At 52.2% G+C, this 15,200-nt stretch overlaps 1 protein-coding gene across 1 annotated transcript in view; it reads right to left on the reverse strand.

Annotated features, from left to right (window-relative positions):
* Nucleotides 1–15,200, reverse strand: part of SHB (SH2 domain containing adaptor protein B) — a 132,311-nt gene that overhangs the window by 28,741 nt on the left and 88,370 nt on the right. The window contains exon 4 of the mRNA XM_060101368.1: nt 1,581–1,752. Coding sequence (XP_059957351.1) covers nt 1,581–1,752 — 172 coding nt within the window. The remainder of the gene's footprint in view (nt 1–1,580; nt 1,753–15,200) is intronic.

A 15,200-nucleotide genomic window follows, 5' to 3' on the forward strand; every position in this document is an offset into this window, starting at 1 on the left:
AGAGGGTAGGCTGGGCCGCTGACCCCAGGCAGTGATACAGTGTGGAGAGAGGAAGCACAGGGCCAGGAATCAGTAGACGCGCACTCTAATCCCAATCGGACAGACTTGACAGTGGCCTTGACCTTCTATGAGCCTCCACAGTGACTCCATGAACTGGTTGCTGAGACTGACCCAGGCAGACCTGGGTCAGGATGCATGCTGAATAGCTCCCAACTCCCAGGGATCTCTGGATCATATTGTGTTTGTTGATTAAAAAGCTCACAGTTTGATCAGAAATAAGCAAAACCTGCCACCCAATCTGTGTGGCTGTGAGAAGTGATTAACACAACACCCGCTGGCAGCGCACCCCACCTCCAATGTGCTTGATATAGCGCAGGGCTGTCACAAAGGAGGCCGCAGCACACGCTTAGAAAGGGGCACAGGAGCACATGACATCATTCGGAAAACTCTGCATCCTGCTCAGCAAGGGAGCATTTCCTGTGAGGGATGCACTGCCGGCTGGGGGAGACCAGAATCCCCTGGGCGGAGACTAACATAGTACATAATGCACACAGTGAAGTCTCGTAAGGAACCGGCTTGGTGTCAGCTAATCTCTTGGCCTTACTGAGTGCCTGCCCTGTGCCGGCCATGTGCTAAGGGTGAGGGGGAAGTGTATATGAGAGGAAAGTGAGGGGAGAGTGTGGGGTTGAGTCATGGAGTTCGAATCCTACCTCTGCACTCTATGATATCCTAGCCAAGGCTCCACATCTCTTAGAGCCCCGATTTTCTCATTTTGCAATAAGATGATAACCCCATTTATCCCACATTCGCTTGTTAAGAGGATAAATACACCTGATGGTGCCAGCACAGGATCCAGGACGTGTTTTATTAAGTTCCTGGAGAAGCTCACTCTAGGGTAGGTATGTGGAATGATGAGAAATTGAAAAAGCAGTCTGGGGGCAACTCACAGAGTGAGTGGCAGATGGGATACGGGACTTTATCCTGGTGGTGATGGGGAGCCACTGAAAGTTTCAGAGCAGAGCAGGGACCTGACACCCCAGCAGAGAAGGGAGATGATCATCACGGTCAAGGGGAGGGGCAGTAAACACTGACCAGCGGTGTTGGGGAGAAGCAGGGAGGGAAAGGGGCAGCAGGGATGGGACTTGGACGCCGATTAAAGCTGGGAAATCTCTGGGGAAAACCCAAATCAAGAGTGTCCGGGTCTTGCCCAATTAATATCAAGCAGATGTGGGGCAAAACCATCACTACAGCTATAAAAATAAACCTAATATACAATTAGGCAGCAAGATTTAGTATACATTCAGCTTTTCAAAAACTCATTTGCTGGATGATGAAATTAGAAAGGAGCATATAAGAGTGAGGGGTGCACCATGTGGACGATTTCACAGACCTTCCTACTAGCCAACCAAAGGAAGGCAGGCGATACAGTGTGGAGAGAGGAAGCACAGGGCCAGAAATCAGGAGACACGCACTCTAATCCCAATCGGACAGACTTGACAGTGGCCTTGACCTTCTATGAGCCTCCACAGTGACTCCATGAACTGGTTGCTGAGACTGGGCTTTGCTCCCTAAGAACTTACATTTGCTTCTCCAGTGGGACAGCAGGATCCACTCTCTCTCCCAGGATCCCACAGAACTCGGGGCTCCCATGTTTGATGGGCTTGAAGCCCCCTCCGGGAGCTCGAAGCTGGCGCCGCCGGTCCCGGGAAGGCGAGGGAGATGACTGCCGTTTCTCACTGCCGTTAAACTGGGCTGTGGGGGAGAGAGAGAAAGAGCACGGTTACCTGGTTACCCAGAGCTCAGCTCAAGGAGTGGCGCATAGTGGGGTCATGGTTGATGGTTCTCCTTGGGGCTTTACAACTTGCAGGCAGAAGAGTTCCAGGCAACGAACAAACATGGCTCAAAAGACGTGGGCTTCCTAAAACGGGACAAACATGTGCCATCAAAAACAGATGGTGCATTCGAGCGGCTGGTTGAATCCCCAGAGGCCACTGAGCTCAGCCTTATCCCCAAAGGAACCCTCCTGCAACCTCCATCAAAGGTGACACGGCACTCCCAGAGGGGGCACAGTCCCCTAGACAGTTCCTCATTTTCTGCCCAAAACCTGTCTCAAAGTGGCTCCTCTCCTCCTCCCATTCTCCCATCCCACCTGGGGCGGCACAGGCCACATGTGCCCCCTTTCTCCTAGGACAACCCTAGAGAGTTCTAATCGAGGGTCATGTTGCATCACCCAAGTCTGCTCCTTGTCCTGGACCCAGCACCCAGGGGAGCCTGGAGCAGTGCCTGGCACAGCGGAATGGGTCCTCCAGTGTGCCTTCCTCCCGTCCTGGACCTGTGCGAGTGTTGTTCACCCCACGGACTGGGGAGGATGCCTCTTGAGGGCAGGACCCTGGAGACACCCCACAAAAAGCAGGAAATACTGAGCTAAAGCTGGAGTGGCCAGAAGTGTCCCTGGAGACTGGCTAGTCCACCTTGCAAGTTATCTCTCTGGGCTTCAGTTTCCTCACCTGAAAAATGAGGATAATGACCGTACCCACCTCATGGGGCTGCTGTGAGGATTCTGCCAGGTGACGTACAGCCATCTTAGCAGAGCGCCTGGCGTGCAGTTAGTCTGTGCTCAGTCAATGCTATTATAAATGTTTTCTTTTATTATGATTTATATTATTTATTTTATTTATTTATGTCTGCTCAGTGTGGACACAGTACTAAGCACTTCACAGAAGCTTCCAAACTGACCTGAGTCCCCCCCTCCTAAGCTGGCCAGTGACTGGCTGTGCGCCTTGGCTAAGCTTCTCAACCTCTCTGAGGCCCCATTCCCTACCTTACCTGGGCTGCTGTGGAGATCACATGAGGGGCTACATCCTATGGGCTCAGCATACACAGCGCGCTTAGTAAGCTGGGCCAGGGCCTGCGGAACGATGTTCCCAAGGCCACATCAAGGTGCAGGCCCATGCACACACAATGGTATAAAATCTCCCCCCAACCTGCAAGCGTGGATGTGGCCAGCTGTCCTCCAATACCAGCCGCACGGCAATCAACCTCACATTCACAGAAGGTGCTGGGAAAGCCCTGCCCTGACAGTGGTGATGTGCTGTCCACGGGGACGGAGGACTGTGGATGAACCTGTTGCGTGTCTCAGGCACGGAGCAAGATCATGCATCAGGACTGCGAAACATTTCCATCCCTCCAAGACACTCTTCTCTGTTAATCACTACAGAAAACACAGGGAAGGGGCGAGGAAGTTCCTGCCAATGGAAGGCCCTAAACAGGTTGGACCCATGTGTATGTGGTCACTCTCATGACTGCAGTGGGGTCCAGCAGGCTGTCCACCCTAGACTCTCATTCACATGTGCCAGGCACAGTTCAGGGGACACCCTCCCCTCTCCACTGTCCACCTGACTGACTCCACTTGCTCTTCAGGGGTCACCTCTTCCAGGAAGCCTTCCCTGGCCTCACCTCCTTCCCAGACTCCCCTTGATCTCAGCCTATGGTACCCTAATTGCCAGTTTCCTTGTTTGGCTCCTCATGAGCCCCTCAAGGGCAGGGGCTACACCATATTTGCCCCTACCCCCCATCCCTAGAGCATGCCCACAACATAACAAAGAATGTTCAAAGAATGACTGAATGAAGAAACTTAATGAGCTGCTGTTTCACTGTCCTGGGGAAAAATATCGGTTTTCATACCAGATAAATTGGATAAAACCTAATAACGTCCCAGTCAACACTGTAAATCCCCACTGAATTAATTCATACATTCGCTTGCAAGCTTAATAACATAGCCATACATTTTAGAGGGAACAGGTGGTGATGAACGACAGGCTTAATTAGGCAAATCATTCCACCTAAAGTAAAAATATACAAACTCCAAGTGATTCAGCAGCACAAGAAAAAAAAAAGAACAAAAGCTCCAAACACAACTGCTTTCATTCCTTCTAATTAAGCTTCTCTTTAATCTGCAATTTTAAAAAAGGCGATTCTTTTAATTTAGTGATTTTCTGCAAAAGGTAAAGCAAGACACATCCCTCAAAAGAATATCTAGATTTAGAGAAAAAAATATGCCACCCTTGTGAGTTGTTAGAATGACAGTATCTAATTAATTCCACCTATAGGCAATTACAAACAGAAGTCAGAGTTCTGAGGGAGGGAGGGGAGACTCAGACAGGCAGGGCCAGGCCTCTGGAGCCCTTTTGCCTTTGGTGTGATGATGGGGACCAGTACCCTGGTGGCAGAGTGGGAGAAGTGGCCTGGTTGACAGCTGTAGCAGCCTGTCTCCCGAGAGGGTGAGGTGGCCCTTCATGATGTCCCAAATGTCCTTCCAAAAGCTCTGGTCTAATGACACGTCTCATTCTTTAAGACCCAGCTCAGATCTTCCGGGAGGCCCTTCCTCCCTGCAGATTAGCCTCTGCCGCTGGTGGTCCCCTTCCTACATGTATTATAGATTTTATACCAACCAGCCTTGAAGTTGGGTCATTGTCAATGACAGAAGACGGCATTTCCAGGCGCCCGTGAGAGCTCTGACCCTCACGACAACCCTGCCACCCTGTGGGCAAGGGAGCGGGGCCCGGAGGAGGGGAGGAAGAACTCCTCCAGGGTCTCAGAGCTCAGGAGTGGGGCTGGCCGGGCAGGAGCTGTGCCTCACTCATTTAGTCTTTGAAACGACCACCACCTGTATGAAGTCTAGAAGCTTCGACGGTCTGGCACAACAGTTCCCCTTCCACAAAGCCTCCCCTGATCCCACGTGCTGAGAACTACCTTCCTCCTGGGCAGCTCACGGCACTTGGCCCTTCTCTTGTAGCTCGGTGGGCCCCCAGCCACTCTTCCCCAGTCAGCCCGGGTGTTCTGTGGGGGCAGCGCCTGGGATTTATTTTAGGCCTCTTTTTCCTCTCCAATTTCTTGTCTGTCCCTAAACTGACTGTAGTGCTGGGCATAGAGATGGTGTTTAGTGAATGTTTGCTTAGATGAAGTAAATGTGTTCCTTCAGGATCCGGCTCCTTCCTGTTTATCATTCAGGGCTGGCCAGAGAGATCAGGTTCCAAAATGCCAAAGGGCCTCCAAAGCACAGCTCTCTGGGCTCAGAAACTCTTGCTGGCTCCTACTTCCCTGGGACGGAGAATTCACTCTGGTGCTCGAGGTCCTCTGTGACTTGGTGACAACCTGACCTTCTGGATGCATCTTCCCCTAAAAAAAACCCCTCCAGGTTCCATACCCACCCCTAGGCTCCAGTCACAAAGAATGGCTGGTCCCAAATCCATCATCTGCCTTCCTGCCTCTAGGACTTTGCTATGCTGTGCCTGTCCAATAGAATCCCTTTCTTCACTATCTCTGGTGCAAAAGTCCTAGCATTCTTCGGTTCAGCTTTAATGCTACCTCCTGGGGGGAAGTTTTGTCCTAGACACATCCCCAGGTGGAATTCCTTTCTCCTCTTCTGAACCCCGCCTCCCCTGTCTGTGCCACTGTCTGACCCCGCGCCAGTCTGTATTACAGTGCGTTATGTAGGTGTCTTCTCAGAACCGGATGGAGATGAGGTCTCGTGCCTCAGCCTCTCCTGAACTTCCCCATGCCTGACACACAGCCCATGGGTTGCAACAAGGCCAGAGAACAGAGGAACTGCAGTGGCTCAGCATCATGGAAAGGACGTGGACTCTGGAGTTAGGAAGATCCGGGTTTGAACTTTGCCTCTGCCACTACTGTGTGACTTTGGGCAAGACTCTAAACCTCTCTGAGCCTTAGCCGCCTCTTTTGTAAAACAGGGCTGACAATACCTATACCATAAAGGATTGTGGAGGTGGTTAGTAACAGATGATGTACCAAAGTCCAGGCAGGCCCCCTGTACGTGGTGGTCCCTTCTCCCCATGGTCACATCCATGCTCAGAGCAGCTCCTTTTCATGTACTCAAGAAGATAAAGTACCTTGTATATCAGAAACCGTCTTCTTCTCCAACCTGTGCTGGAATTCCTAAGTTGGAAGCTCCAAGAGGACAGGACATATTCTGGTTTTTTTCAAAGGTGAATTCCCAATGCCTAGAACAGCGCCTGATATATAGTAGATGCATAGAATCTGTTGAGTGTATGAATCTCCATCCAGATTTATGGTCAGCAGGACCAAAAAACCTCATTCATCAATCAAGAAAGGAAACTTAGGAGCTGGAATCCCCACCACAAATTATTTTAAAATAGTTTTGAAAAATGGCTTGACCTTTACTGAGTGCTTCCTGTGCATGGGCAAGTATACGTGAGGACCCGACGTGACATTCTCTTCTGACCCTCACAACGAACCGAGGCGGTTGGTGCAACTTCACCTACATTTTTATGAACGGGGCCTGGTGCGGGCGAATAGCCTGCCCCAGCAGATAGAAGCAGGCTGTCACCCCAGGCAGCAAGCCCCAGATCCCAGTCTCTGTCCCTCTGCTTTGGGATGGAAACACTGGGCAGCCTCCTGGAAACCCTGGAAAGCCTCTAGAAGTGCCTTTCTCTGGGGACGGGCAGGGAGAGAAGGGTCGACAGTCTGCCAAACATCCCCCAGCCCTCTGGGCGGACCACGAGTGTGGATGGTGGCCCCTAAGGACAGGGATCATTCACAGGGAACTGGAAGGGAGCAAAGAGGGCCCAGGGTCTTGGGTCCCAGGTGAGGCCTACGATGTGCTCCAGGTTCAGTGGTGCTTCTTTCTGGCTGGTCTGGAGCCTCCAGCCCTCCCAGTTCTCCAGTACAGGACAGAGTCCTTTAAGCATAAGGCAACAAGGATTAGAGAACTGAAAACAAAACCCTGTGCACGGAGCTCTCAGGTGCTAAAGAGGCTTCTTTAGGCCCCGTGTGGAGGAGGTGGGAGTGAATACGGGGCTGACAGGAGGGGCCTGCACAGTGTTCCAGGCCTGGTGTTTGCTCATGGATGTCCTATGCCTCTGAAAACACAAGGGCACAGAGAACAGAATGAAGGTGCCCAAGGCATCCCTTCCACACAGTCCCAGGCACTGATTCCTCCACACCACTGATGGCCAGGTGGGTTTGTAGTGGGGGGACAGGCGGGGAGTGGGGAGGGCAGGGGTGCAGAGGCACGGAAGGGGCTGCAGCCCAGGCAGTCATAAGCCCCCAAGAGGGGGCAAGGAGGGAGACTGCGCATTGGTTTGGGAAGGTGGGGGGCCCCCATGACCCAGAGTCTATGGAAATACCACAAGCTTTCACGACGATGAGCAAACACTTGCACTTGACGAAAACTCTGTTCCTATGACAACGGTCCTCTGTCGCTTCAACTTTCTAAACATATGTTCTGCCTCATCTCGCCTGCTCCTCACAGTAAGACAAGTATTAGAATTCCCATTTTACAGCTGGAGAAACTAAGGCCCAGAGAGGTGAAGCCCCCTTCTCCCCTGCAGTTCAAGAGCAGGCCTCACTCTCCCCTCTGCCCGGTTACTGAAGGCTGTGCCTCCAGGTAGGTTGTAAGGCGATGGGCAGCCTAGCAAATGTTTTGGTTTGCTTTTCCAGGATCACCTATGACAGGCCTCTGTGTTCTCCTTGCAGACACACGCAGGCCCCAGGGCACCAAGCTGCCACGTCTCGTGGGCAGTGCCTGAGAACAGAGGTTCTCGTTACGAGAGGGGGCAGTGGTGACTCCCCGAGAAGTAGGTCATGGGGAAACCCGCTTGGGCTCCAGGAATCCCATCTGGTTTCCAGGAACACTGTCCATGCATGTATACCCAAGCCTGGACTGGGGAAGGAGGGCCTGGCACGAGGGGGCGTGCCTTCGTCCTCCTATTCTGCACCCCAAAAAGGAAGCATGGACACCGCTGCCTGGTGCAAAGACCCTGCCCCAAGGGCTGCTGCTTGGCTGCAGGAAAAGTAGGGACAAATCCTGATGAAAATGATGAAATGACCCAAACACAGACGACTTTAGAGCTGCTGAAGCAAGCCACCTCCACCATCATAACTCATTTTGTAAATGAGGAACAAGAGCTGCAAAAGGGACTAACTTGCCCCATGTCAACAGCTAGATTTGAACCTGGACTTGAACCCACGTCTGCTGAATCCCAGGGGCCTCTAACAAGTTCAACCCAAATCCTGTCTACAGTGCAACAGGTTCTCAAAAACAACAATAGTAACGATAATGATACCAAAAGCCAGCCTCCACTGAGCACTGACTGTGCCCCTGACTCCTGGCACCAATTACCACCTGGTTTTACAGATGAGGAAACAGGCAATTTGCCCCAGGTCATCCTGCTAGCAAGGGGCAGCACAGGGCTTTAAATCCAGACCCCCCAGCTCTCCTAGTTCTGAGCTGGCCTCAGTGTCAGATGGAGAATGCCCCCTCAGGTCTGATGTAGTGTATCTCCTGACACTTTAACCTGCAGACACTACAGACACTTAGAATCAATCCCAGGGCCTGGGAAAGGGACTTCCCCCATCCACAAGCCTCAGAGGACCTGCAGGGAGCAGGCTGGGCATCTGTGGAAATGAGTCTCCCCTTCCAGGAGCCCCAAAGCCCCAGCCTAGCTGCTTATATGTTTCTGCTGCTGCCCCTCCACAGATGGTGGCGGGGGGAGGGAGGAATGACAGGAGGGGACAAGCAGGTGCATGGCTCTCAAGGGGTTGCTTGCCACCTACTGGCACACCAGTCTCCTCACTCACAACATGGCACCCGGACGCACGGGTCAATCCTCAAACACCCAGGGACACACTCTCGGCCTTGAGTTCACACCAGGGGCTGCAACCACAGCAGACAACAGCCACTCTCACAAACGCCCCTCTTCATGCAGGTCCCTCACCCTCATCTGGAGAGAAGACAGGTATACAGCACGAAAGAATGATGTGAAAACGTATCATCTCTGTGTGAGCAGGCTGCATGATACCTACGTATTCTGTGTCCTGAAGAGAACTTGGGGTTGGTTTTCCTGAGACCTGATTTATTCAATAATTTAACAAATATCTGTGGGTTCGTTATGTGCCAGGCAATGATCTACGTGGGGACCCAGGTGTGAACAAGGCCGGCAGAGTCTCTGACCTCACAGAGCTTAAAAATCTCTATCCACACAAAGATCTCTGACCTGCCAAGCAGAAGAGCAAAGATATTCTACTAAACCTTTGGGTCTCTTCCACACAGGAGACAAACGCACTTGAAGAAAAAACATTCCTATCAATCTAATTAGCAGGCAAACCAAAGCTATGAAACACCAGTGTTTTTCTTTTTCTTTTTCTAGGTTACTAAATGAATTCATTCATATGTCAAGCAGAAAAAATAACTAGAAAAACCTGTCCCTCAGCCAAAGGAAGCGAGTGATCCCAGTTCTCTGTTTAAAGCCCCCTTCTCTCTGCAGACCTGATGTTCACACGTGTTAAACATTAATTACAACTGTTACTCATTACATAGCCAAAAGCTCCGAGTACAAACACAATTGTTAATTTCCTCCCAGGCCCAAGGCATTCTGGGAACCTGAGCAGGGGGCAGGAAGCACTGCAGGAGCCCCAGCGGGGCCAATGGTAAGGAGAAGGTGGCATGTGCTGGGTGTGCCAGGTGATGGTGGCAGCCTAAGATTCCCCGTGGAAACTTCTGCAGAGTCCGAGCCTGTTTATTCTGAGTACACAAGGATGAGTCATGGGCTTCGTGGGAACAGTGAGCCTGGAGCCGGGTCTGATGGACTCAATGTCAGCACCACCACCTTCAGAGCATTTGCGTTTCACGGTAACAGTGACAAGTCACGAGCTCAGCACAAAGTGGGAGCAACTGTTTCTGCCTCCAGAACAGCCCAAGCCACCTCGCCCCAGCACAGCTAAAGAGAATGTTCAGACCTGCCCTTTACCCACTCTCGATGTCAACACAGCAGTGGAAAGAGAGCCCGAGCCGAGTTCATTAGCTGTGTGACTGTGGGCAAGCTGCTCACCCTCTCTGAGCCTGAGTAGTGTCATCTGTGTGATGACAGTGAAACCACACCCACCTTGCAGAACTTCATAGGGTTAACCCGTGCCAGCCTCCTAACTGGTGCTCACTAGCTGTTAATTGCCTGCCCCTCATCCGTCATCCCCTCACCTTCATAGGATTATTTTAAATTAGCCAACTGAACTGGCTCAGTGATGACTCACAGTTGTTTAGGAAACAGACATACTTGAGACCTTACTTTCCCCTTTCTCTGCCCTTTGAGCCTCACTTGATGAGCTGGGAAAATGTCAAAACTCAAGAGGGTGCCTGCCTAAGGGGTGACCAACACAGCATTAGCACCCCCATGTTGACAGTAACAAGTATGTATCTGGCGGTTCCAGAATAAACAAATGCACACCCATACGGGGTGTGGTAGGAGCACAGAGGGGACCCAGCCCAACCTGGGATGAGGGTGGGGAAGGGACTGGTCATGTCAGGGGAGGCTTCCTGGAGGAGGTGGCATGGACACCACCCGAGCAGAGCTGTGACACCCCCTCCCTAACTCCTCCCTGACCCCAGCACCTACAACATAGTATGTACTGAGTATACTTTAGGTTCTCAAAGTGGGGTCCCCAGATCGGCAGCATCAGCAACACGGGGGACCTTGTTGGAAATGCAAATTCTCATGCCTCATCCCTGGAACCTACTGAATCAGGAACTCTAGGGGTGGGACCCTGTAATGTTTGATACTTCTTCCAGGTGATTCTGCTGCACGCTCTGGGCAAACCAACCAATCAACAAACATGTCACAGCCAGAATGGGGAGGGAGAGCTGTGGGAAGAAAGGCAGTAGAGACCCTCTCACACCTGAGGACCAGTGGCCCAATCCTCGGGAGGGACTGAATAAAGGATGGAAGAACCAGGTGGTTCATGGTGAGAACTATTGCTGGAATCGAGATGGAGTATTTCCTACAGAAGTGTTGCTTTCCACACTATCCATGCCTCTCGCTGCCAGGAATAACTGGGAATGAACTTCATAAATGGGCCCTCTGTGCCCCCTAAGTACCTCTTTATGCAGTATTGTTTTAATATATAAAATTAAATTTGATTTAATACAGCAAGCCTTCCCTGAGTGCCAACAACCATTCTCTCATGTGTGACCCTTTAGAGGTTATGAAGTCTTTTCATCCAATTTTTTCCCTTGATCAACACAGAGATCCCACAGCTGGTGAGTGGTGGAGCCGGCATGTGAACTTGGGATTGTCTGACTCCTGTTACTGTTCCAGTGGCTCCCAACACCAAGACACTGTGTTGAGCTTTCCAGGGCAGAGAAACTGGCCAAGGAGCTAGTGCGGAAGCCAGACAAGTACCCAAAATAAATATGTTCAGCACTGAGTCACATGTCTGTCTTCTATTTTCGCTGGGAGGCAGGCCTGTTGCTGGCTGAACCCAGGACATTGCCTGAAAAGTAGCTTCGAGGTAGACAAATCTCCAGACGATGAATCGAAAATGACTTTTGTTTCTCCTGCCACCTGGCACCCTGAGCAGGCACTCTGATCACTCGCTTCACAGAAGCAACTGCAAATCATTAAGGACGTAGTTTTTAACTTGACCCACTGAATTAAAAGGAAACGCTGATGCATCCTCTGTGTATGGCATGACTGCTATGAGGTCTCCAGCAGTTCCCGTCCCTTCCCCAGGCCTCAGTTTCCCTAGCTGGACAAGGGGGAGTGGGATGCCATGGTGTGGGGACCCCTTCCTGTGCTGAGGGATGGCAAAGAGGACCAACCCGTGGGATGGCTCTGGTCACCCCATGCAGGCATGAACCTCCATAACTTGGGCTCCCACAGAATCCTCAGCTGGAACTGTTCCAAGTGGGAACATACACTCTAGGCACGTATCCTACCAGCTGCAGACGCACGGAGAAATTGGTGCAAGGGCGATGAAAGGCATGTGACATTTCCTGTGGGCTCTGGGAGGGCGAGGGCTCCAGCCACATTATATGCAGCATCTTGGATGGTGTCAGAGAGCCCAGACATTGACAGGGTAAGGGCTTGGGCTCTGGAGTGGGACTTCCCAGGTTCAAATCCCGGCTCTGCAGCTGACTAGCTATAGGCTCCTGGGCAATCATTTCTTTTCTTTGGACCTCGGTTTCCTTATCTGTAAAAGGAGGAAACTAAGGTCCCAGGGGGTGGTTGTGGGGATTAAATGAGATAATGCACGCACAAGTGTTCTGTAAATACCAGCACTTCCCCAACGCAGTGCCCTTTTTTAAGCCCCACCAGGGCCCTCTGCAGTGGACACATTTCCTAGGTGAGGGAATAGAGGCCCCGGGACAGGTTCAGTCCCTGTCCTTCCAATGGCCCCTCAGAGATCTGAAGACTCCAAATCCATGTCTGCTTTGCCAGGTTATCCACCCAGCTCCTCGGCCCCCTGCCTGTGTGGCCACCTCCTGGGCAGGCTTCCTTTGTCCATCCCACAATTCGTGCCACAAAGCCGAGGGGCTGGACAGACAAGCTGCGCCACCCCCAAGACAGTGTGGAATCACCCAGGCTGCTTCTCCTGCCCCACGCTGGGCAGGAAGCTGCAAAGGGGGGCTGGACCTGCCAGCTGTAAAGACTCCAAGGGGCGGTGGGTGGAAAACTCACCCCCTGGAGAACTGAGTGGGTGGAGAACTGCGTCCAGCCAGTTCTGAAGGCAGGTGTTTCTGCTGGGTGGCAAGGGGGCTGTCAGCCTGATGGAAGCCACCGCACCACTCTGTTCGCTGCAGCTGGTGGTAAAACTGACTGGGCATCTGTCCTGGGGCTGGGATCAGCTCAGGCCATGTGTGTGGCTTGGGACTCTGGTGTTGGATGGGTGCGGGCAGGGGTTCTGGCTGAGGCCACCACCAGCTTCCTGGAGGGAGGGCAGGCAAGGGAAGCCGAGGGCTCCTGGGGGAGCTTGCGGTGTCTCTCATTCACCTAGCCACAGAATTCTGAGAAAAGGGAAGACTATCATTCCCAAGAAGCTAGGACCACCTCACACCCTGCAAGAGCTGTTTTCGCGACAACCGGGAAGGGATAATCAAGCCTTCCCGAAAGGCTGCACTGGCTGAGAAGGCCTACTTCTGCAGAGAATGCCAAAAGCATCCCTTTGAGAACAGCCTCGTTTCACGAATGCAGTGCAGGACAGCACTTTGAAAGGCGGAAAGCACTTTTGCTTCGTAGACTGAATCACAGAGGTAGTTCAGAGGCCTTCCCTTCTCCTGGCCTTTGACCAGCATGCTGGGATCCTGAAGGAATGAAGCTTGGAAGCAGCCCTGGAGAGGGCTGCAGGCCAACCTCCCACTGCAGGGCAAAGCCCTCCCAACACCAATCCTGCCTCATTCAAGCTTCTGCTGGCAAATCTTGGTGAGAGGAAGCTCATTATACACTTTCAGGTGTACCTGAAATTCTTACCACTCACTGTGACCCGAAATCCCTATGACTCCTTCTTGGTGGGCCTACCTCTGCCCTTTGGGGGTCCCCACACCACACACCTTCGGAAATCTGAAAGCACTGACCAGGTTCCCTCATGCAAGCTAAACAGGCAGAATCAGAATACAAGGGATGCAGGGACTTCCCTGGTAGTCCAGTGGTTAAGACTCTGCGCTTCCACTGCAGAGGGCACGGGTTCAATCCATGGTTGGGGAACTAAGATCCCGCGTGCTGTGCGGTGCGGCAAACAAACAAACAAACAAAAAACAAGGGATGGAAAGAGATGCTAACGATATTGCCCAGTGGATTCTACCCCGGCTACAGATCCTGCACCCCAGTCTCTCGGGGCCCATCGCAGAGCTCCCGAGGGCCCAGAGAAACTGTGTGGGGCACTTCAAACAGGTATTGTGATAAGGAGGACGAGGCCCAGCCCAGCACTGCACTGCTCCCTGACACCACCAATGACGTGCTAAAGCGTGTGTCACACACACTACTGATTCAGATGGGAACGTTATCCTTTGTTTCTGAGCAGCCATCCTTCCGGGTTTACAGACAGGACCACGGCGGCACTTCAGCGACCTAATCGAACTGTTTCAACTCGTCCTTTTTACCTGAGAGGTGGCCCATCCACCTCGTTCCACCAGCACTTTGAGGCTAGGAGACAGGAGGGTGCTCCTTGGCTGCAATGCCGCACCTGACAGGCTCTGTCCACAGATGTGGGGAGGGATCTGGTCAAGACTAAAGGCTGGTGCTCACAGCATCCCTCCAGCCCAAGTGAAACAGCTGCCTTCTATGCCCCAGAAATCAGAACCGAGCCAAAAGCTTCTTGGGGAAAAGCACAATCGGTACCCACCCCAGAGCAAGACACAATTGATGAGGTAAGTGACTTGATGAGACACAGGTGGGGATATGAGTCTGAGTCTACTTTCTATCAGCAGCCTAAGAAGTTGACCTATAATGACACTTGTGATAGCAACTCAGCAACGTATAACCATGTGGCTCAGAAACTTATCTGGAGACAGTTCTATCTAAGACCTTGTGATCCTTTGTGAAAAACTAAATGTACAGTAGTTTTAAAACCAGCTTTGGGCAGAAGTGGGCAAGTGCTGGCCTGAGAGGCTTCTGAAGAGATGATGTCCTGTAGGGTAAGGGCTTTTCACTTTAACATGCCAGCAAATCACCTGGGGGTCTTTTAAAACAGATTGACTCTGCAGGTCTGGGGTGGGGCCTGAGACCTTGCATTTCTCACCAGTTTCCAGGTGATGTGATGCTGCTGGTCCAGGGGCCACATTTTGAGCAGCAAAGCACCAGACTAGACTGGAGCACCTAAGGTGACATGACCTGCAAGGTGGTCAGTCCAGGAGAGGGTGAGACGCCACACCGCCTGGAATGTCATCTCTTGCCATGGGCCCTTGGTGTCTAGGACAGTTGTCACATGAGCCCTTTAGCCCTTTAGTCAAACTGGTGTTTGTGAAGAGCCACCTCTGGGACATCATCGGCTCCGTTCTAGTTCCTCCCACACCCGGGAGGAGCACAGCCTTGTCAGCCATGCCAGGGGACAGGCCTTGGATTCCCTTGTGCCGAGGGCAGAGGAGGCTGTGAAATGCACGGGAGAGAGCTGAGGTGACCAAGGACCTCAGCCACATGACTACTCTCGGCCTGGCTCTTGGCTGGCGCTCACGGCCTGGCAGGCGGGCCCAGAACCTACAGCACTGAGTCTATATGGTGAGGGAAATGCCCCACGAGTGTCATGTGCAGGAAGCTCAACAGGCTCAGAGAGGCAGCAAGGAAGCCCGTGGGACATGTGGATGTGTACCAGGAGGGCTCACAGGGATGGCGAAGGAGGCACAGGACTTTTCCAGATAGGACACAGCAGGGAAGGGCACTTAGACAGAAGGCATG

Source organism: Mesoplodon densirostris, chromosome 6 (genome assembly GCF_025265405.1).
Source record: "Mesoplodon densirostris isolate mMesDen1 chromosome 6, mMesDen1 primary haplotype, whole genome shotgun sequence".
In the NCBI taxonomy this organism is placed as follows: Eukaryota; Metazoa; Chordata; class Mammalia; order Artiodactyla; family Ziphiidae; genus Mesoplodon; species Mesoplodon densirostris.